Below are 22,744 nucleotides of genomic sequence, written 5' to 3'. Positions count from 1 at the left end.
TGACCATGTGCTTTCCAAAGAATAGAAAGTGATGGTGGGTGGGTTCATTGCCTAGCAGGCAATTTAGTCCCCACCTTGCCAAATAGTTAATTTCATTATAAGCTTAAAAGGAAAGAACATGAGAACACTTCTAAGATTTATAATTAAAGTTGATTTCCATGGAATGGAATTGAAACTATCCACAACCTTGGTGGACTTGAGTTTCATGCTGTTTAACAAAAAGAGGTTATGTATGGGTAATGAGAGCTCGTTGTGAGTTAGATGTGTGCCAATTTAGAGGCAGTTGGTTGATGGATGAGAAGAACCCAGGAAGGCATTAGACTTGCATAAATTAAGGAGGGGAATAATATTTTAAGGCTTCATCAATCTTGTTTGTTCTATTTAGAAATTGTTGCATTGTTCTCAAGTTAGGTTTTGTTTTCTAAGATATTAAAAACTTTTTAAAGCAAATTTTATTTTCCTACATAAAATTCTTATATTTTGTTTGCTTTCTCAAATGGTGAAAATTCTATAGGTCAGTACAGTACAGGAATAGGCCCAACAGCTCTTTGTCCAAGCTGATGTCAAATTAAACTAAACCTTTCCTGCTTGTACATGATCCATATCCCTCTGTTTTCTGCATAAAAATTGTTTGTACCTAACAGTGTCTAAAGTGCCATTGTTTCATCTGATTCCTAGTTCTGGACATTTCCTTTAAATATTCATAACCTTTAACTGTGTCCTCTAGTTAACATTTCTACCATGGGGGAAAAGGATTCTAATTGATTACCCTACCTATGCTTCTCATTTTGTATACTTTTCAATCAGGTCAACCTTCAGTGGAGCGGGGGAGAGTTTGTCCAACCTCTACTTACAGATAATCCCTTTAATCCAGACAACATTGTGGTAAATGGTAAACCTCTTCAGCACCTCTTCTGAAGCTCCCACGTCCTTCCTGTAATGAGGTGACCAAAAGAACACACAGTGCTCCATGTGCAGCCTAAACAAAACTTTACATTCCTGCAACAAGTCTTATTAACTGTCTCCTTCAGTTCTGACTGATGGAGCGGGGGGGGGGGGGGGGGGGGAAGCATGCTATATTCCTCCTTTAACACTCTATTGACTTGCATGGCCTCTTTTGGTGAACTATGAATTTAGATCCAAGATCTCTGTACGTTAATAATGTTAAAAGTTCTGCCATTAACTGTATGCCTTCACCTTGCATTAAACTTTGCATAGTGCAACACCTCACTTGCTCGGATTTAAAAAAAAATTCTTCTGTCATATTACTGTTTGAATGTGCAATGCTTATTTAAAATACACAGGAAAACAACGATTTGAAGAACCTGTCATCAGTGGTTCCTGAAAGCTGAAATGGAAGGGACCATAGTCCAAAGGAGTACCAGTTAGTAGGTTATTTGGTCGTTGTAAATTGTCCTGTGATTAGGCTGGTGTTAATATAGATGGGTTGCTGAGCGGTATGGCTCATTTGGTCAGAAGTGTCTGTTGTAAGCTGTATCTCTTAAGTAAAAATTTAAAAACATAAAATGCATAAAAGTTCTGGAAGTGTGGCACAAATGTAGGCTTTGGTTTTGGGAAACACAATCTCCTATAGTTTTGCCTGACAAATTATTTATAAATCAGATTGGAAAATATGGAATATGCTCCTCAAAGTAGAAAAATAGTCATAGATTCCTCAGACAGTTCTTTTGCAGCTTCAGAGCTTAATATATTCAACAGCAAAATGCTGTAGATATTGCAATTCTGAAAGGGCCAGGGAGTATCTGTGAAGAGAGCAGCAAATAACTGATGAAAGGTCAGCATATATTATTTAACTTTACTTGTATTTGTTCTTTTAATAATCAGTAATGTGATTTTATAATACTACCTATGACCATCACTGACCAGAATATATTAGAAAAATTGTTTCAGCGCAACTACTATAGCATCTGTTTAATAAAATTTGTTTTTATTCTACATTTGAAAAATTGTAGAAATCCTTGCTGACAGCTTTGTTTTGACATTGCAGAACCCTTTGACAGAACAAACACAGCTCGAGCTGTACATGAAAAATGCAAGTTTGACATGATCAAAAAGGAATTTGTACAGGTAAAATATGAAACCATGTGATTCTGTATTATAAACAACAATGTTTACAGGCATGATTTTATTCTAGGAGACTTTGGATCATTATTTTAATTTCAAAGTAAGTCTTTAAAATTAAGCACTTCTGAGCAGGACATGCATTCCCTACATACTCGTGCTTGTCTGTGCCATGAAGCAAGAAACCCAGAACAAAGGAATGTTCAAAATTCCAATTCCATTGTGAATTAATAGCATTATCATTTCAGATGATTAATTTTTCCATCACATTCAGAAAAAGAGAACAAATTTGCAGATAGAGAAAATGTAAAAAGATGAGGCAAAAGCAGAAGGGATGATTGATGATATGGGATCAAATCGAGAGAATGTACGTAGAAAAAGAGATGGTGCAAAGGAGAAGGGGATGTTAATGGGTTAAGAAAGAAAAGTCTAAAGGGAATGTAGATATGAAGGGTAGAGTCGCTATCTGAAATTGACATATTCAGAGCCACATGGATGCAATAGTCAAAAGAGGAGACACTGTTCCTTGAATTTACAGTGGCTTAATTGGAACAGTGCAGATGTCAAGGGCAGAGGACAGAGTAAACCATTAAAGTTATCTGACTCATGATATAATTAAAACCATGTTGAAATTGTATACAGATATAATATTTCAGTGTGTTATTAACCTGTTTGCCAATATAAGGTATTTTGTTTCAATAGATTACAGAAGTTGGTAACACCACCACTACTGTTATCCTACACACGATCATGATTTTTAAATTTATTACTTTCCCTTTGTGATTGCTAAGATGAAATCCTGGGACTTCCAATCTGGTTGAAGAAAGCTACTGGGCTTAACTACAAGGTTGTTTAAAAACCTATTTTATGTGCTTGTGTTCAAGTTTAATTGCCATTCAACTATACGTGAATCCCCATGAACCCAGCCAAGTGATACAGCATTACTTTGAGGTCAAGGAACAAAACACTACCAACAGTCATATACAGCACAAAGCACACATAGCACATAGGATAGCTAGCATATATATATAACAGTAAAGTACAGTCACACAAAAAATAAATGGTCCAAGTCCCTGAGTCCATGAATTTTGCAGCAGTCTGTAGTCAAAAACAGTACAGCTTGTCTTGGGCAGCACCGACTCTTGCATGAACGCTGTGCCACACTGCCTCTGGACTCCAGTGGAGCGCCCAACTCCAATGCCTTCCCCTGAGTGGCAGCAAATGGGTAACACTATGACCTGAGGCCTCATCCTCGCTATGACTGAAGGCATGCCGCAACCTTGTCATTCATCAATTAAACCAATGCAGTGGAGTTTCATACCACCAATGTCCAACAGGGTCTTGCGATCACAAGAAAAGTGACTTAAAACGATCACCCGCAGTTAGACTGCACATCTCCTTTGTGCACTGTTGAGCCTCTGTCGTGGGCAGTATCACGGTCCACACCAAATGCAGTTCCTTCAGATTTCCAGCCAATCAGCAACTCATTAATGGGGTAGACCTGCTGTACATTTCAGTTCTCAAGGTTCATCAGCGTCTTGTGAACGCAAAAACTACATTTCAAAATACACTAACACCTTTGGTTGACCCTGTAGAAGCCGCTGCCATCTTACTGGAAGACTGCAGTCTTAGGAAGAGGATTGCTATTAGTAATTTCAAATTCACGATGTGTAGCCAATTGCTTCCTTAAATGTTCCAGCAAGTGTCTCAGTTCTAGGGCAGTAAGTGATGAACAATAAATGCTGACCTTGCCAGTGATTTCTACAGCTTATGAATGAAATTTTTTAAAATCATTTATAACAACACGAAGATTCACACAATCCCATCAGTTTTAACTCACTTTTCTGGTGTCACGTAGTTTGTTAGAATTTCATATTTTAAATCTTCAGCTTATTCTGTGATTTGAAATCCCATCCTGAATGTTGTTATTCCAGTGTTGTGCCTGCTATATTGCTGCATTTCAATTGGTCAGAATTATAGTTATCTATTTAATATCAGTGGAAATCAGTCAATTTTATTGCTGATTTAATTATGATTTCATTTTTTCTTTAGTCATGGCACAAACTTAAAGAGAAGAGAGATCTGTTCAGCATTCTGCCGGAAGCTGTTGCAACAGAGTGCAGGAGAAGATGATGGACTGGCCCTACTTACAGATGCATTTAAGTTAAGAAAAATTGAAGTAGAAACCCTTTTGCAAACAAACATTGAGGAGATTTCATCTGGCAATGATGTCAGTTACAATATTTGACTTAAGATTTTTTTGACTTCTACATGGCAACAAATACTATGGACCTTTTTGTGTTTTTTTTCCTACATTTGTCACAACAAGCTGGCATTGGAGTCATAATAAGGACACTGAAGAATAGAATCCTAGAATTAAGGACAGATGATTAATAAAACACAGTCTTCTTTTGAAAGATCCTTCTGAATCCTCAAAGGTAAACACTTATTTAAATGATTTTAATTGATTTGCTGCAAAGTTCGGTCTGTGCAATGTGGTAAGGAGTGGGGGAGCCCAAAGGATATAGAACTCAACTAAAGATGTTTACCATGTGCATCATCTTAGTTGCACAATGTTGAATGATGATAGCTCTATTGTTTGCAATGTAATAACTATAGTTAACTTTCAATTGTTTTGTTGAAAGTAGATATCCTATTTTGTTAATAACAATGATTACTGCCTCCATTTTCAGATTGAAAATGACATACTTATCCAGTTTCCCTCCTGCTGTAACATGCTGAGCAAATACATTCTCTCTTACTTTGGTCTCTTACCACTAAAATCAATAAAACTTTATTCAAGCATGGTAATAACATTTGTTATCCTTCATAAGAATAAAAGCTGAAATATCTTTAATTATCTTAAAAAAAACTTGTAGGATAATGAGCAAAATACTGCCGAAGGGTGATGTAATTTTTTCAATCTATTTATTAAACCATTCTGGCAACCAAATTCTAAACAGTGCTCTCTTTTTAAGTAATTATTTCATTACTTTTATGTTTACTGATGTTGTATAAAGTATGGAAATAATTTTTTGCTATGTTCTTTTTTTTTGGAAATTCCTTTTTGTATTTTGTATGTTGTCTAAATCTAAATAAAGTTTGCATATGGAAAAAAACTTTCTGAATTGAGCATTTACAGTGAAATATTGTACTATTTTCATGGCTGTTTATTCAGCTTCCATTCTGTTGTTGTGAATTGAGACCCCAAGATCACACTGGTTTCAGAAATGACGACTATAATTTGAAACTGACAATGGAATACAGTATTTAAGCTTGGTACTTGCATACAGTTTGACACAATATTGCGCCTTCTTATGAACAGAGCAAAGAATCGCTTAGCCTGCTGCAAGAAGAAATTTGAATTGGTTAAATGTTTGCACAGCCACAATATAATACTTAACTCAGAGAATAGTTTACTGCTATGCTGGGTAAAGACATATGAGGCGACTTTGATTTTGTATGAAATTTTTTTTAAAATTGCAGATGCTAGAAAGAAACATTGAAAGAAAAAGCCTGAAGTACTGAGCAAGTCAGGCAGCATCTACAGAAAGAAGCAGTTAATGGTTCAGGTACTAGACCCCACTTCATCTGATCTGAAGGAGGGTCTTGAGCTTGAAATCAGTTTCTCATTCCACAGTGCTATCTGACTTACTCAGTGTGACCAGTACTTAATGTTTTTATTTTATCTTTTATTTAAATTGAAATGATTGCCAAGTCAATCCAATTCTGAATTAATAAGTGTCATTTAAATAGACCTACTATTTTCTGTCATTTTGGATTTCTAAAGAAATATTTTGAATAAATTGTTTTTGTTTTTTTCAGAGGAAAACGGGTAAACGGAGAGGCCGAATCATCTGCACATTGATTCAACCCAAGGCTATAATTATTTTTACAAGTTTGCATTTTCCCCCACTTCACCCCCTTTCAAGAAAGTTACCAACTAATGAAAGTTAGACAACATACGCAGTGGTCAATGTATAATTCACAAACTTGCTTTTAGTTGAAGATAATGAACATAGCATGTAAAAGTATCTTGTGTTTTTAAGGGAAAGTTTAACCCTTTCAGTTGAATTTCCTCATTAATATAATGGAATGAGATTTGTTTTAAAATTCTAACCCCAAATCACTGACCTATGTGTTTTTAAACCTAACATTCCAAGTACACAAATGTATTTTGTGAAATCCTAACTTTGTAGATGTTTTGTATCTTTGTTTATATAGAATTATATTATACCTAGTTAGCAAAGCACATTTTACACAGTTACTTTGCCCATGTTCATGTGAATATCATTTAAGGTTGAAACATTAATAAATTTATTAAGCCTCTCCTTATTTACTTGAATGGATCAAGTGATTTCTATAAAATGGCATGAATTATATTGTAAATAAAGAAATATTTGTTACACAGTATTATTAATTGACTGTTTTACTTTGCTATTCTTAATATAGGGTTACAACAATGTGGGCCACTTCCTAGAAGATTTAACAATATTCAAAGTAAAATTCAGTTTCTTAAGACAACTTCGGTGTGCTATAATTAAAACATAGCATGCAGGCAGGGAAGTATACTGTTCAGAAGGGTAAGATTTATTTCCATAACTTTGACCTATCTAATTAGGAAGTTGTCAAGTTGTTGTGACTCAAAAGTACACTATTCAGGCCAATGAGACTGCCAGCTCCTGTAGAACAGATGTGTTATTTCCAGTCTCCTACTCTTTTCCCCATACTTCTGCAAATGTCTGTCCAATTTATTTTGATAGCTCTTGTTGGTTTATGATACAAATAGTGAATTTAAAAGATTTTTCTCTTAATTTGAATTTTTAATCCAAAAATTTAAATCTGTGCAGCCTTTCTCATGCACCAAGATATACTTTGTTCTACAACAGCTACAGATAGAGCAGTGCAGGTAAGCAATAAGGTTTCAAAATCATAATGAGTTAGATTGGGAGGTCAAGAGTCCATCTCATCATGCAAGAGGTCTCTTCAAGAATCAGATAAGCAGGGTAGGTGTTGTCTTTAAGTGTCATATGAGCGTCATTGTATCTTCTGTCTGATGGGAAAGAGAACGCAAAATTTTCTGGAGTGGGGGGAAATCATTGATTATGGTGGTGTCTTTACTGAGGCAGTGGGAAGTAGACAGAGTCCATAGAAGGGTAGTTGGTTTCTGTGATGTGCTGAGCTGTATCCACACCAAGCTGTTATGGTTCCAGACAGGATGCTTTCAGTGGTGCATTGATAAAAATTGGTAAGGGTCAACAGAGACATGCCAAATTTTTTTTACTTCCTGAGAAAGTAGAGTTCAATAACAGCATTGACTTGAACATTAATTCCAAAAAGAAGATAGAAATGTCTGAGATAACAGATACATTGATGCTTAATTTCTCATTTTTAAAATATTCTAACAATGCAGCAATGTGACATGCTGAACTCCATCAGCAGCACGTTATAAAAAAGCTTCTAAATCACCATGACTGAAGTGTTGGCTTTGTGTCTCTACTTGCTTCCCTTTACTTTCGGCTGACCCTTTCCTATTATTCCATTGTTTACCCAAAAACATTAGGTAAACAATTGAATAGCTGCACAGTCTTTTGGTATCATTCTGAATCCTGGGCCGAATCAGCATGTTTTATTTTATTTGGAGATGCAGCATGGGAAAAACCCTTCAAACCACGCTGGCCAACATGTTTCTGAGAACATGTGAAATCAGTTGGTTTCATGCTCAGTAGAATGGCAGGTTGGGGTCAGATCTTGAGTAAGGTGGTGTTTTGGTGGAGCCTGGGGCAAGCAAAAGGAATCTTGCTATGATTGGAGTGAGACAATCTCCAGTATGTACAAATATTACTACAAAAGATGGTTTAAAGTTTGCTGCAATGCTATCAATGTCTATTGTATTCAGACTACTTTTGATTACAGTAAAAGCATGCTCCTTAGGTGAAAGGTAAGGCTGGAAAGTTTGGGGAAATCTGGTTGATGAGACATATTGAGGCTCTTGATGAAGAAAAAGGAAGAGGGATAATTTGGATCGGAAATCTGGAACAAGCAAATCCATCAATGACCTTAAAGTTTCAAAGTACATATAAGAAGGAAATTGGGAGGGCAAAAAAAGGGTGATCTTGTGGGAAGCTAGAGATAACATTGTAGAGGCATTTGCTTCACCTTTAGCCCCAATTGAAGTTCTGGAAGAATGGAGGGAGGCTAATATTGGACCATTGTTCAAGAAGGCCAGCAAAGACAAACCAGGAAAATACAGGCTGGTGAATCTGACACTGTTGGTGGATATGATAGTGGGGGTGATTCTGAGAGACAGCATGTATCAGCAGTTGAATAGGCAAGGTCTAATTCTGGAAAAGCAGCATGACTTTATGCATGGGGAAATCACATCTGACAAATCTGTTGGAGCTTTTTCAAAAGGAACCAAAAGAGTATGAAGCTAAGGTGTTGTGGACTTTAGGCAGGCTTTTGCTAAGGTCAAGGAAATGAATGTCAGGTTGGCATTCTCAATATTGAGGTCCTAATTATACTCGGCTAGCTATGGTGAGCAGGTTGTAATAATAGAATAATAGACTCTTAAAAAAGGCACTCCCTTGTTTGTCTTGGAAAATGATTAAAATATAAAAGAAGCAGGAATTGGTAACAATGAGAGAGTGAGTGAGTATAGAACATTGCAAAGCATCCTGGGATGTAACCATTTTGGGTTGTTACCTATGGATACACCACATTCAGGATAGCAAAGCATCAACTTGAACTAATGTATGTGGATGAACCAGGAGGTATGTCATCTGCTGAAGGTTAGATCTGTGGCATTCAAGTCTAGCGACCCAGGCCTGTACCAGAAAACCAGGTATGATTTGCGGAGGGCGAAGAGACAATTTTGAATGAGGTTGGAGGCAACATCAGATATACGACAACTCTGGCAGGGTTTGCAAGACATTGCTTCCTACAAAGCAAAACCCAATAGCATGAATGGCAGTGATGTTAGGCTGTCTTTAAAGATGGTCTTTGCAAGGTGGAAGGTCCTGGTGGGAGTACCTGGTAAGGCTTTGAAAACCTGTGCCAACTAAAACTGGCAGGAGTATTCAAGGACATTTTCAACCTCTCACTGCTATGGGATGAAGTTCCCACTTGCTTCAAAAAGGAAACAATTATACCAGTGCCTAAGAAGAATAATGTGGGCTGCCTTAATGACTATCGCCCAGTAGCACTCACATCCACGGTGATGAAACACTTTGAGAGGTTGGTCATGACTAGACTGAACTCCTGCCTCAGCAAAGACCTGGACCCATTGCAATTTGCCTATTGGCACAACAGGTGAATGATAGATGCAATCTCAATGGCTCTCCACATGGCTTTAGACCACCTGGACAACACAAACACCTATGTCAGGATGCTGTTCTTTGACCATAGCTCTGCGTTTAATACCATCATTCCCACAATCCTGGTTGAGAAGTTACAGAACCTGGGCCTCTGTACCTCCCTCTGCAGTTGGATCCTCGACTACCTAACCAGAAGACCACAATCTGTGCGGATTGATAACATCTCCTCCTCGCTGACAATCAACACTGCTGCACTTCAGGGGTCTGTGAGCCCACTGCTCTACTCTCTCTATACCCATGACTGTGTGACTTGGCATAGCTCAAATACCATCTATAAATCTGCTGATGATACAACCGTCGTTGGTAGAATCTCAGATGTTGATGAGAGGGTGTGCAGGAGTGAGATATGCCCAACTGGTGGTGTCGCAGCAACAACCTGGCACTCAATGTCAGACGAAAGAGCTGATTGTGGACTTCACGAAGGGTAAGACGAAGGAACACATACCACTCCTCATAGAGGGATCAGAAGTGGAGAGAGTGAACAGTTTCAAGTTGCTGGGTGTCAAGATCTCTGAGGGCCTAACCTGGTTTCAACATATCGATGCAGTTATAAAGAAGGCAAGACAGCAACTATACTTTATTAGGAGTTTGAAAAGATTTGGTAAGTTAACAAATACGCTCAAAAACTTACATCGATGTACCGCGGAGAGCATTCTGATAGCCTGCATCAGTGTCCGGTATGGGGGGGGAGGGGTGGTACTCCTGCACAGGACTGAAAGAAGCTGCAGAGGGTTGTAAATCTAGTCAGCTCCATCTTGGGTACTAGCCCACAAAGTACCCAGGACGTCTGCATGGAGCGGTGTTTCAGAAAGGCAGTTTCCATTATTAAGGACCTCCAACACCCAGGGCATGCCCTTTTCTCAGTGTTACCATCAGGTAGGAGGTACAGAAGCCTGAAGGGACACACTCAGCAATTCAGGAACAGCTTCTTCCCCTCTGCCGTCCAATTCCTAAGTGGACATTGAACCCTTGAACACTGCTTAAGTTTTTTAAGATATATACAATTTCTTCTCTTGCACAATTTTTAATCTATTTAATATATGTATACTGTAATTGATTTACTTATTACTATTTTTCTTTATATTATATAATTGCATAACTGCTGCTAAATAAACAAATTTCACAACACATGCCAGTGATAATAGACCTGATTCTGTCTTTATGTTGTCTCTACTTAGTACGTTGTGTAAGTTAAGTATAATGTATGCTCATTTAAGTTCATGAATAAACTCTTCTTGAGCTTCCAGTTGGGTACAGATATCAATTTTAACAGACGTTTCAATGGTAAATTCTGCCATCTTCATCCGGCATGATGCCTGGGCATGTCTGGTCCGGTGGTATTTATACCCTCATCATCCGTTCCTCCTAATTGGCTAGTCCTCATCCAGTCAGGTTTCTGCTGTCCCATTTTGCTTACAATGGAATTCCAGTTCTTACTTAGAGTGAGACCTTTGTCCATGCCCATGGCAATGAACTTAATCTTGACAATGAAGGGCATCTGACAACATGGAGAAAAGATTCAAGGGTCTGATAATGTTTAATTCGAGGCAACTATTAGGTATTAGCCATTGTTGGGATGTAAATGTTGATGCAGAGCCTTGAATGAAGTAGAAAGTTTATAGAAAATGGAGTACCATGGCTTGTGAAAGACAGGCTTTAGGCAAAGGTCTCAAGGTCTAGTAGTGTGACAGAGAAAAAAAGCATGAGGTTTGATGTTTGAGAATTTTCCAGAGCGTGTTGGTAATTGGAGAATGATTCTGACTTCATGGGATAAGAATGTCCTGCCATCTTGAGGAGGAATGTGACCTGCCACCACTGGGGAAATGGTGGGGTAGAGCTTGGATCAGGCAGAAATGGAGGGCCCAGCACAAACTGGACTGAACTGTTCTGGACAGTTTGAAGTTTTGCATCTTGTTTCAAGGCTGTTCTAGCTGATTCCTGACTGAGAGATTGTTTTAAAATATATATTGGAGTGAAATCCTAAAGGTTTGTCTGAGTAATTAGAATAATACCTAAATATGCATAAGAAAAGTGTTAAAATAAGATTCTGAAGATTAGATATAAACAAGTGCATTATTATACTATACTTTTGACTGAAAAAGCTTCCAAATCTAAGCTTTAACAATCTTTCATATACATAGGGTTTCAAGATTCATTGAGGATTTTTATCCATGAGAAATGTGATCACATCGCTGGTAAGCTGTGAACGATAGAGGCTGTTATTAAAATGCCTTGAAGGCCCAGATGTAACTGAATAACGAACACTTCATTGGATGCTGTATTTTTGTTAGCTGTACATCTTGGCAGAAAGTATGCAACAAGACATCTGTCTTTTTGTTTAGTTGGAAATGCACTTGCTTGTAATTATACTTTATAGCTCACAGTGCAATTTTGGCCTGATATTTTAGGTCTACAACATAACACTACGTATGAGCACAAAGTTGATGAATAAATAGTTTTGATAATAAGTAGTTCACCAATTCAGATGAATGTAAAACATGCCAGGCATTACATGAAAAATAGTAAATTGTCCTTATTTTTCTTGGTCAGTATTCATCTCAGCCAATTAGTTGTCATATTTCTAAACTTTGCTGTTCTCAAATTTAAACACAAAGTATACTACAGATGCTGTGGTCAAATAACACGAACAAACAAGCTGGATGACCTCAGCAGGTTGGGTAGCATCCACTGAAAGGAACAGTCAACGTTTCGGGCCGAGACCCTTCGTCAGGACTGAAGAAGGAGGGGGCAGGGGCCCTATGAAGAAGTTGGGGGGAGGGTGGATAACCAATCAGAGGAAAGATCAAGGGGTGGGGGAGGGGAAGCAGGGAGAGGATAGGCAGGATAATTGAAGAAGGAATGCAAGGGAAAACACTATGGGTAGTAGATGAAGGCAAAATCATGAGAGGTGATAGGCAGCTAGAAGAGGAGGCAGCGTGAAAGTATAATAGGGGAAGGGAGAGGGAGGGAATTACCGGAAGTTGGAGAATTCGATGTTCATACCAAGGGGCTGGAGACTACCCAGATGGTTTAGGTGTTGCTCCTCCAACCTGAGTTTGGCCTCATCATGGCAGTAGAGGAGGCCATGTATGGACATATCTGAATGGGAATGTGAAGGAGAGTTGAAGTGGGTGGCAACCGGGAGATCCTGTCTGTTGTGGCAGACAGAGCGGAGGTGCTCGATGAAGCGGTCCCCCAATCTGCGTCAGGTCTTGCCGATGTAGAGGAGGCCGCACCGGGAGCACCAGATACAATAGATGACACCAACAGACTCACAAGTGAAGTGTTGCCTCACCTGGAAGGACTGTTTGGGGCCCTGAATGGTTGTAAGAGAGGACGTGTAGGGACAGGTGTAGCACTTATGCTTGCAGGGATAAGTACCAGGTGGGAGATCTGTGGGGGAGAGACGTGTGGACCAGGCAGTCGCGGAGGGAACGATCCCTGCGAAAAGCAGAGAGGGGTAGAGAGGGAAATTTGTTCTCAAATTTGCTTCTGCATTTGGTTAATTCGTAGTTGAGCATGTGATTTTGAAAGCCAGTGGAATTTTTTTTTGTTTATTGCTGGGGAATTAATCTTACTCTGAACACATTCACAATATCCTGAAAAGGGAGAGTGAGCAGCCAGAAGTCATGGTACACATTGGTAACAGCAATATGGGAGAAGGGGAGGAGGTCCTGAAAAACGAATACGGGGAGTTAGGAAGGAAGCTGAGAGGCAGGACCTCAAGAGTAGTAATCTCTGGATTGCTCCTTGTGCCAAGCAACAATGAGAATAGGATTAGAATGAGGTGGCAGATAAATGTGTGGCTGAAGAATTGGTGTAGGAGGCAGGGAATCAGTCTTCTGGATAATTGGGACCTCATCTGGGGCAGGTGGGACCTGTACAAAAGAGATGGGTTGCACTTGGATCCGAGGGGGACCAATATTCTTGTGGGCAGGTTTACTGGAGCTGCTGGGAGTGGTTTAAGCTAATATGGCAGGAGGATGGAAACCAGTATGATGGAGCTGACGCTGAGCCAGCAGGTTTACAAGTAGTTGATGGGTGTAATGTATATGTAAAGATGGACAAGCCAATGATTGGGTACAAATGGAGACAGAGTAAAGAGTTAAATTGGATGAATTTGTAGGGCAATTAGAGATTGGTTGGTATAACATTGTGGGCATCACTGAGTCATGGCTGAAAGAAGGCCGTAGTTGGGAGCTTAATATCAAAGTATATACTTCGTATCAAAAGGACAGACAGGAAGGCATAGGCAGTGGTGTTGCTCTGTTGGTAAGAGGTGGAATTACATCTTTGGAAAGAGGTGACATGGAGTCAGAATATTGAATCTTTGTGGATGAAGTTAAGAAACTACAAGGATAAAAAGAAACATTATGGGAATCATATATTGGCCCCCAAATAGTAGCCAAGATGTGGGGTTGAGATTGCAAAGGGAGCTGGAAAAGGCATGACACATCGTAATAGAGGACTTCACTATGCAAGGGGATTGGAAAAATCAGGTTGGTGTTGGATTGCAAACGAGGGTATTAGTGGTATGCCTATGAGATGACTTTTTAGAGCAGCTTGTGCATGAGTCTACTTGGGGAAAGGCTATCTTAGATTGGGTATTGTGTAATAACCCAAATCTTAATAGGGAGCTTAATGTTAAGGAATCCTTAGGACGGAAGTGATCATAATATGATTGAATTCATACTGCAATTTGAGAGGGAGAAGCATAACTCATATGTATCACTTACGCAATGGAACTAAGGGAATTACAGAGGCATGAGAGAGGAGATTGCCCAGGTAGATTGGAGGAGGATGCTGGCAGGGATTTTGGCAGAGCAGAGATGGCTGAAGTTTCTGGGAGTAGTTCACAAGGCACAGGGTAGGTATGTCCCACAGAAGAAGTAGTTATCAAATAGCAGGAGTAGGCAACCATGGCTGACAAGAGAAATTAAAGACTATATAAAAGCCAAGGAAAGGGTATTTAAGGTAACAAAAGTGAATAGAAAGCTGGGTAATTGGGAAACTTTTAAAATCCAACAAAAGGCAACTGGAAAATCTATAAGAAGGGAAAAAAATGATCCAAAAATATAAAGCAGGATACCAAAAGTTTTTTCAGTTATATGAAGAGTAAAATGGAGGTGAGAGTTGATATTGGACTACTGGAAAATGATGCTGGTGTGGTAGTAAAAGGAGATAAAGAAATGCTAGATGAAGTTAATGGGTACTTTGCATCTGTGGAAGACCAGCAGTGTACCAGAACTGTGTGAGTGTTAGGGAGCAAGAGTGAATGCCATTGCTATTTCAAAGGAAAAAGTGCTCAGCAAACTCAAAGATCTTCAGGTGGATAAGTCAACTGGACCAGATGGATTACATCTCAGAGTTCTGAGAGAGGTTGCTGAAGAGATGATGGATGTATTGGTCATAATCTTTCAAGAATCACTTGATTCTGGCATGGCCCCAGAGGACTGGAAGATTGCAAATGTCACTCTGCTCTTTAAGAAGGGAGGAAGGCAAAAGAAAGGACATTGTAGGCCTGTTAGCCTAACCTCAGTGGTTGGGAAAGTGTTGAGTCTATTATAAGGACGAGGTTTCGAGGTACTTGGAGACTAATGATAAAGTATGTCAAAGTCTGCATGGTTTCAGTGAAGAGTTAGGATTCTTTAGGCCACTCAGCCGAAATCTGTTGGGGTTCTTCAAGGAAGGAAGTTCTTCACTGGACAAAGGAGAGGCAGTGAAAGTCACTTAGTTGCATTTTCAGAAGCCATTTGATAAGGTGACACACATGAGGCTGCTTAACAAGATAAAATCCTATGCATTACAGGAAAGATACTAGCATGATAGAGGAATGGCTGACAGTTAGGAGGTAGTGAGTGGGAATAAAAAGGGTCTTTTCTGGTTGGCTGCCAGTGGCTTGTGGAGTTCCTCAAGGGTCAGTATTGGGACCACAGCTTTTCACATTGTTTGTTAATGGTTTGGATAATGGAATTGATGGCATTTTGCATAGCTTGCAGATGATACAAAGGTGAGTGGAGAGGTAGGTAGTGCTGAGGAAGCAATGTGATTGCAGCAGGACTTTGTCAAATTGGAAGAATGGGCAAAAAGTGGCAAATGGAATACAGTGGGATAATGCGTTTTGGTAAAAGGAACAATAGTGCGGACTATCATCTAAATAGGGAGAAGGTTCAAACATCAGAGCTGCAGAGGGTCTTGGGAGTCCTTGTGCAGGGCTCCCAGAAGGTTAATTTGTAGGTTAAGTCTGTGATAAAGAAGCCAAATGCAACATTGGCATTTATTTCAAGGGGAATAGAATATGAAAGCAAAGAGATAATGCTGAGCCTTTATAAGATGCTAGTCAGGTTGCACTTGGAGTATTGTCAACAGTTTTGGGCCCCATATCTCAGAAAGGATGTGTTGTCATTGGAGAGAGTCCAGAGGAAGGTCAAAAGGATGAATCCACGAATGAAGGGGTTAACATATGAGGAGAGACTGGCAGATTTGAGCCTGTATTCATTGGAATCTAGAGGACATGATTTGAGAGTTAGGGGGCAGAAGTTTAAGGGAAACACGAGGGGGTATTTCTTTACTCAAAGAGTGATAGCTGTGTGGAATGAGCTTCCTGTAGAAGTAGTAGAGGCCAGTTTAGTTGTGTCATTTAAAGTAAAATTGGATAGGTATATGGACAGGAAAGGAGTGGAGGGTTATGGGCTGAGTGCGGGTAGGTGGGACTAGGTGAGATTAAGGGTTCGGCACGGACTAGGAGGGCCAAGATGGCCTGTTTCCATGCTGTGATTGTTATATGGTTATAGAATATAAGGGGATCTCATTGAAACCTACTGAATGTTGAAAACTCTAGATAGGGCGGATGTGGAGAGGATTTTCCTATGGTGAGAGAATCCAGAACTAGATGGCACAGCCTCAAAACTGAGAGGCAACCTTTTAAAACAGAGGTAAGGAGAATTCTTTTTTTAGCCAGAAAGTAGTGAATTTGTGGAATGATTTGCCACAGTCTGCAGTGGAGGCCAAGTCCGTGGGTATACTTAAGGCAGAAATTGATTGTTTGCTGATCGGTCAGGGCATCAAAGGATATGGCGAGAGGTGTATGTGGTTGAGTGGGATTTGGAGTCAGCCATGATGGAATGGCGGGGCAGACTCAATGGGCTGAATGGCCTAATTCTGCTCCTACGTCTTATGGCCTTCTAAACTGAATGCAAAAGTAAGGAGTTTATGCTTGATATAGCATCTAGGCACTAGTGTGACCACACCGAGGAACTGTGTATGGTACTAGCCTCCTTATTTATAAGATGTTTTTATGCATTTGAAGCTGTTCTGAGAAGGCTTACTAGACTGGTACCTGGAATAGTTGATTTTCTTATGAGGAAAGATTGGATAGGTTAGATTTGTATCCACTAGAGTTTAGAATAATGAAAGTGAATTTGACTGATGTGGCTGTTGTGTTTTTACTATTTATTGTTGTGTTTATTATTTAGTGTTGCGTTTGTTATGTTATAATTGCACTGCTCCTGGGAAATGCTGTCTCATTCTGCCCTGCAGAGCTGATGTACGGTTAGAATGACAATGAAGTTTTTGAATCTTTGAATCTAATACCTTAAGGGACCTTGATGGGTGAATATGGAAAGGTTACTGCTCCCTAGAACAGAGAATCTAGAACATATAGTTTTTATTTAAAATAAGGTGTCACCCATTTAAGACAGGTGATGGCTTTTAATTTTCTGTCTCATGAGGTTTGCAGTTCTTTGGAAGTCCTCTTCAAAAAGTAGAAGCAGTAGTTTTTAAATATCATTTAAGGCATTTGATAAGAAGAGGATGTAAGTGGTTAATGTGAACGGGGAGTTGAAATTATAATTAAATCAAAAGGGATGTTATCAAATGGGAAAGGAGGCTTGAGGCATTGATGACTCTTAATTCATGAGTAATGTGTTCCTTTGTTCCTTAAACAGGAAATAGTTGCATCATGGCCTTGGTATGGAAACCTTGTACAGAAAAGCCTACAGAAAGTGGATATGGCTCAGTCCATTACGGGTAAAATCCTCCCCACCACTGAGCACAACTATACAGAGTGCTGTCACAGAAAAGCATCATCCATCCATCATCAAGGACCCCACCATCGAGGCCTTGCTCTCTTCTCACTGCTGCATCAGGAAGAAGGTACAGGAGCCACTTTCAACAACATTTATTACCCCTCAACTGTCAGGCTCTCGAATCTCAGAGGGGTAAGTTCACTCACCCCAATATTGAACTGTTCTCAGAACCTATGGACTCACTTTCAAGGATTCTTCTTCCCATGTTCTCAATATTTATTTCTTATTTATTTATTATTATTATTTCTTTTTTCTCTTTTTGTATTTACATTTTTTTGCACATTGGTTGTTGTCTGTCTTGTTGGATGTGGTTTTACTTTGATTCTATTTTTTTCTTGTATTGGAACACAAACATAGAAAACATACTCCACAATACAGGCCCTTCAGCCCACAAAGCTGTGCTGAACATGTCCCTACCTTAAAACTACCTAGGCATTACCCATAGCTTTCTATTTTTCTAAGCTCCATGTACCTATCCAGGAGTCTCTTAAAAGACCCTATTGTTTCTGCCTCCACCACCATCGCCAGCAGCCCATTCCATGCACTCACCACTCTCTGCATAAAAACTTATCTCTGACATCTCCTCTGTACCTACTTCCAAGCACCTTAAAACTACACCCTCTGGTGCTAGCCATTTCAGCCCTGGCAAAAAGCCTCTGACTATCCACACAATCAATTCCTCTCATTATCTTGTATGCCTCTATCAGGTCACCTCTCATCCTCTGTCGCTCCAAGGAGAAAAGGCCGAGTTCACTCGACCTATTCTCATAAGGCATGCTCCCCAAACCAGGCAACCTCCTTGTAAATGTCCTCCCCCCCCCCTTTCTATGGTTTCCACATCCTTCCTATAGTGAGGCAACCAGAAATGAGCACAATATTCCAAGTGGGGTCTGACCAGGTTCCTATATAGCTGCAACATTACCACTCGGCTCTTAAACTCAATCCCACAATTGATGAAGGCCAATGCACTGTATGTCTTCTTAAGCACAGAGTCAAACTGCATAGCAGCTTAGAGTGTCCTATGGTCTCGGACCCCAAGGTCCCTCTGATCCTCCACACTGCCAAGAGTCTTACCATTAATACTATATTCTGCCATCATATTTGACCTACCAAAATGAACCACCTCACACTTAACTTGGTTGAACTCATCTGCCATTTCCCAGCCAAGTTTTGCATCCTATCGATGTCCCACTGTAACCTCTGACAGCCCTCCACGCTATCCAAAACACCCCCAACCTTTGTGTCATTAGCAAATTTACTAACCCATTCCTCCACTCTCTCATCCAGGTCATTTATAAAAATCATGAAGAGAAGGGATCTCAGAACAGATCCCTGAGGCACTCCACTGGTCACCGGCCTCCATGCAGAATATGACCTGTCTACAACCACTCTTTGCCTTCTGTAGGCAAACCAATTCTGGATCCACAAAGCAATGTCCCCTTGGATCCCATGTCTCCCTACTTTCTCAATAAGCCTTGCATGGGGTACCTTATCAAATGCCTTGCTAAAATCCATCTACACTATAGTACCTGTGATTACCTGCAAGAAAATGAATCTCAGGATTGTATGTGGGGGACATATATGTACTTTGATAATAAATTTACTTTGAACTTTGAGATAAAGATCTTAACAATTAGCTTTACTTGTCACATGTATATTGAAATATACAATGAAATGTGTCATTTGCTTCAACGAGCAACACAGTCTGAGGATGTGCTGAGGCTCTGCATGTGTTCAGCACCATGGTAGCATAGCCACAGTTTACCAACTCCAACCTGTTCATACCCACATAGCACATACCAGCATAGCACACCCACAGTTTACCAACTCCAACCTGTTCATACCCACATAGCATATAACAACACAGCATACCCACAATTTACCGACTCTAACCCGTGCATCTTTGGAATGTGGGAGGAAACCCACGCTGTCATGGGAAACCATACAAGCTCCTTACAGATAGCACTATTTGTTCTGTAAAGCATTATGTCTTTGTAGGGCATGTTGGCAAAAATGAAAAAAAAACTTTATAAACAAAAGTCCCTTCTTTTGCCAGGCTCAGAATGTTAGCAAAAAAATGATCTGCACATATTCAGACAGCCAGGCACTGTATTTAGGCCAGCCTAGGGAACGTGGAAAAATAATTGTCAAATACAAATACTACAAATACAATACGAATACTTTATTGTCACCAAACAATTGATACCAGAGCGTACAATCATCACAGTGATATTTGTTTCTGCGCTTTGCACTCCCTGAAGTACAAATCGAAGTAAATATAATAAAAATTTAAATCATAATTAGAAAATAGAAAAGGGAAAGTACGGTCGTGCAAGTCAGGTCCAGATATTTGGAAGGTATGGCCCTGATCTGAGTCAGGATCTGTTCAGCAGCCTTATCACAGTTGGAAAGAAGCTGTTCCCGAATTCCTGCACAAGGACTCCCATGTCCCTTTGCATCACTGCATTTTGAATTCTCTCCCCATCTAAATAATAGTCTTCCTGTTTATTTCATCCACCGAAGTGCATGACCATACACTTTCCAACATCGTATTTCATTTGCCACTTCTTTACCCATTCTCCTGAACTATTTAAGTCTCTCTGTTTCCTCAAAACTACCCACTCCTCCATCTATCTTTGTATCATTGGCAAATTTAGCCACAAATCCATTAATTCCATCGTCCAAATCATTGACATACATTGTAAAAAGCAGCAATCCCAATACTGACCCCTGTGGAACTCCACTGGTAACCAGCAGCCAGCCAGAATAGGATCCCTTTATTCCCACTCCGTTTTCTGCCGACCAGCCAATGCGCCACCCACGCTAGTAACTTCCCTGTAATTCCATGGGCTATTATCTTGCTAAGCAGCCTCATGTGTGGCATCTTGTCAAAGGCCTTCTGAAAATCCAAGTACACCACACTTACTGCATCTCCTTTGTTGACCCTGCTTGTAGTTTCCTCAAAAAATTGCAGTAGGTTAGTCAGGCAGGATTTTCCTTTCAGGAAACCATGCTGGCTTTGACCTATCTTGTCATGTGCCTCCAAGTAATTCGTAATCTCATCCCTAATAATCGATTCCAACAACTTCCCAACTACTGATGTCAGGCTAACAGGTCTATAGATTCCTTTCTGCTGCCTCCCACCCTTCTTAAATAATGCAGTAATATTAGCAATGTTCCAGTCATCTGGTACAATGCCAGAATCTATCAATTTCTTGAAAGATCATTGTTAACGCCTCCGCAATCTCTCCAGCTACTTACTTCAGAACTTGATGCACCATCAATAACTCTCAGAGACGGGAGGCAAAAGATAGGCTTTTATTAGCTGCAAACGTGACCACGACATCTTGGAGACTGAGGGAGGAGCAGTGCCTCCAATCGCCTTTATACAGGGGTCTGTGGGAGGAGCCACAGGAGCAGTCAGCAGAGGGGTGTGTCCAGACAGGTATACTCATAGTTTACCACAGAACTCAAGGGTGCATTACATTAGGTCCAGGAGATTTATCCACCCTCAGACCATTAAGCTTCCTGAGCACCTTCTCAATTGTGATTTTCACTGCACAAACTTCACTTCCCTGACACTCTTGAATATCCGCTATATTGGATATGTCTTCCACTGTGAAGACTGATGCAAAATACACATTCAGTTCCTCTGCCATCTCTGCAGAGTGTCTTTGTGTTTACCTTCTCCAATATAGATTAGATTACATCATGAGAATCACGTGCAGTTCATTTATTTGTAATTTTCATTTTTCATAATATGCTTTTTGTATGGTAATTTTTTTCTAGTTACAGGTCTTTTAGTGAGCATCCGTTCACTAATCGTTCAGGGACTAGACGACACATTTAAAATTGAGAACAAAAACTACAATGAAGATTGTGCAGCTGGTGGAGCTGCTGCCTCAGATCCAGGATCGAGGGTGCATCACAACCTCTGGTATTGTCTGTGTGGAATTTGCACATTCTCCCTGAGACTGCATGGGTTTCCTCTGGCTGTTTCCGTTTCTGCCAACATCACAAAAAATGTGCAGATTGAATTTTAAAATCTGTGTTGATTCGTTGGGAATGTAGAGAGAATAAAATAGAATGGGCCATAAGAAACAGGAGCATAATTAGGCCATTTGACCCATCAAGTTTGCTCTACCATTCTATCATGGCTGATTTATTCCAAGGGTGGATAATCAGAGCAGATCTGATGGAGTTAGAGATTGTTTCCAAGTTGTATGACTCAATGTGAGGAAATACACTTTTTACTCAACAGTTCAAAGGGAATTCTCAACTTTTAAAGGTTGTGGAAACTATCAGTGCCTTTAAAAAGGGAACTGAATAAGCACTTGGGAAAATAATTTGTAAGATGATGGAGAAATAGATTTGATGGGTTTATTCTATTGGGAAATGTGATGATCTGAATGGCCAATTTCTATGCTGTATTAATAGTATGATTCTAACATACGGAAAATATTAGGAATAAATGGTATGCTCCCTTGGTTGTTCTGCATTAGATCCTGATATTCCTTGATTTTCTTAATAGCCAAAAATCTATTAAGTTCAGACTTATTTATATTGCAATTTGAGCATCCATAGCCCTCTGAGTTGGAGAATTTGCCAACTCATATATTAATTTTTTTTAAAGCTTCACTTTCTGGTAGAGTGCTCATTGAAGATGTTTTCAAGTCTTTGGGAAAAAAATACCCTCCAGCAGACTATTGTTCCGAAAGCTTTGTATTGATTTTGTTCAGTTTATTTTTTCGTTTCTCTGGGGCAGACGTACACCATGACAATTATTAATGAAGTCTCATCCTTCATTCAAAGGGTTAAGTTGTTTTACGCCTCATTGCAAAAAGAACAATGACGTATTGGTTGAGTTAATACATTCCTGTTGTAAAAATCATTTAAAGTGGCGCATAGCATGTCTCCAAATAAAGATCTAATTTAATCATTGGTTAATATAGTTTGACCTCACTGTTTGATTGCTAGATCATCAAACGCCACAGTTGTGTAATGTTTTGGATACTGCAATGTCTTGAATACTTACTGGCAAGAAAAGATTGGAAATAGAATCCCCTGGTCCGAAGTTTATTAGCAGAGACTTAAATTACAAACGAAGTCTGGAGAATTCAAACTTCTCAGCCCAAAGCAGAGTTTACTTAAAAATAATATATAAAGTGCAGGAACGTTTCAGAATATTAATTTGACTTC

The 22,744-nt window shown here is 39.6% G+C and overlaps 1 protein-coding gene across 3 annotated transcripts in view; it reads left to right on the top strand.

Moving 5' to 3' along the window:
* Positions 1-6,496, top strand: part of tent2 (terminal nucleotidyltransferase 2) — a 54,574-nt gene extending 48,078 nt beyond the window's left edge. Inside the window, exons 13-15 of one of the 3 annotated variants that reach the window (XR_009513069.1) lie at positions 2,009-2,088; positions 4,135-4,520; positions 5,908-6,496. Coding sequence is in view for 1 of the 3 variants with exons in the window: in XM_059974460.1 (XP_059830443.1) it covers positions 2,009-2,088; positions 4,135-4,215 (161 nt within the window). In the remaining 2 variants the exon portion in view is untranslated. Of the gene's footprint in view, positions 1-2,008; positions 2,089-4,134; positions 5,867-5,907 lie in introns of those variants that run through there. The other 2 variants (XR_009513068.1, XM_059974460.1) reach the window with 2 other exon arrangements.
* Positions 6,497-22,744: the final 16,248 nt, after the last annotated feature.

The sequence above is a fragment of the Hypanus sabinus genome, chromosome 7 (assembly GCF_030144855.1).
Source record: "Hypanus sabinus isolate sHypSab1 chromosome 7, sHypSab1.hap1, whole genome shotgun sequence".
Classification (NCBI taxonomy): Eukaryota; Metazoa; Chordata; class Chondrichthyes; order Myliobatiformes; family Dasyatidae; genus Hypanus; species Hypanus sabinus.
The sequence above is the reverse complement of the archived record's forward strand: the minus strand, read 5'-3'. Positions and strand labels throughout refer to the sequence as shown.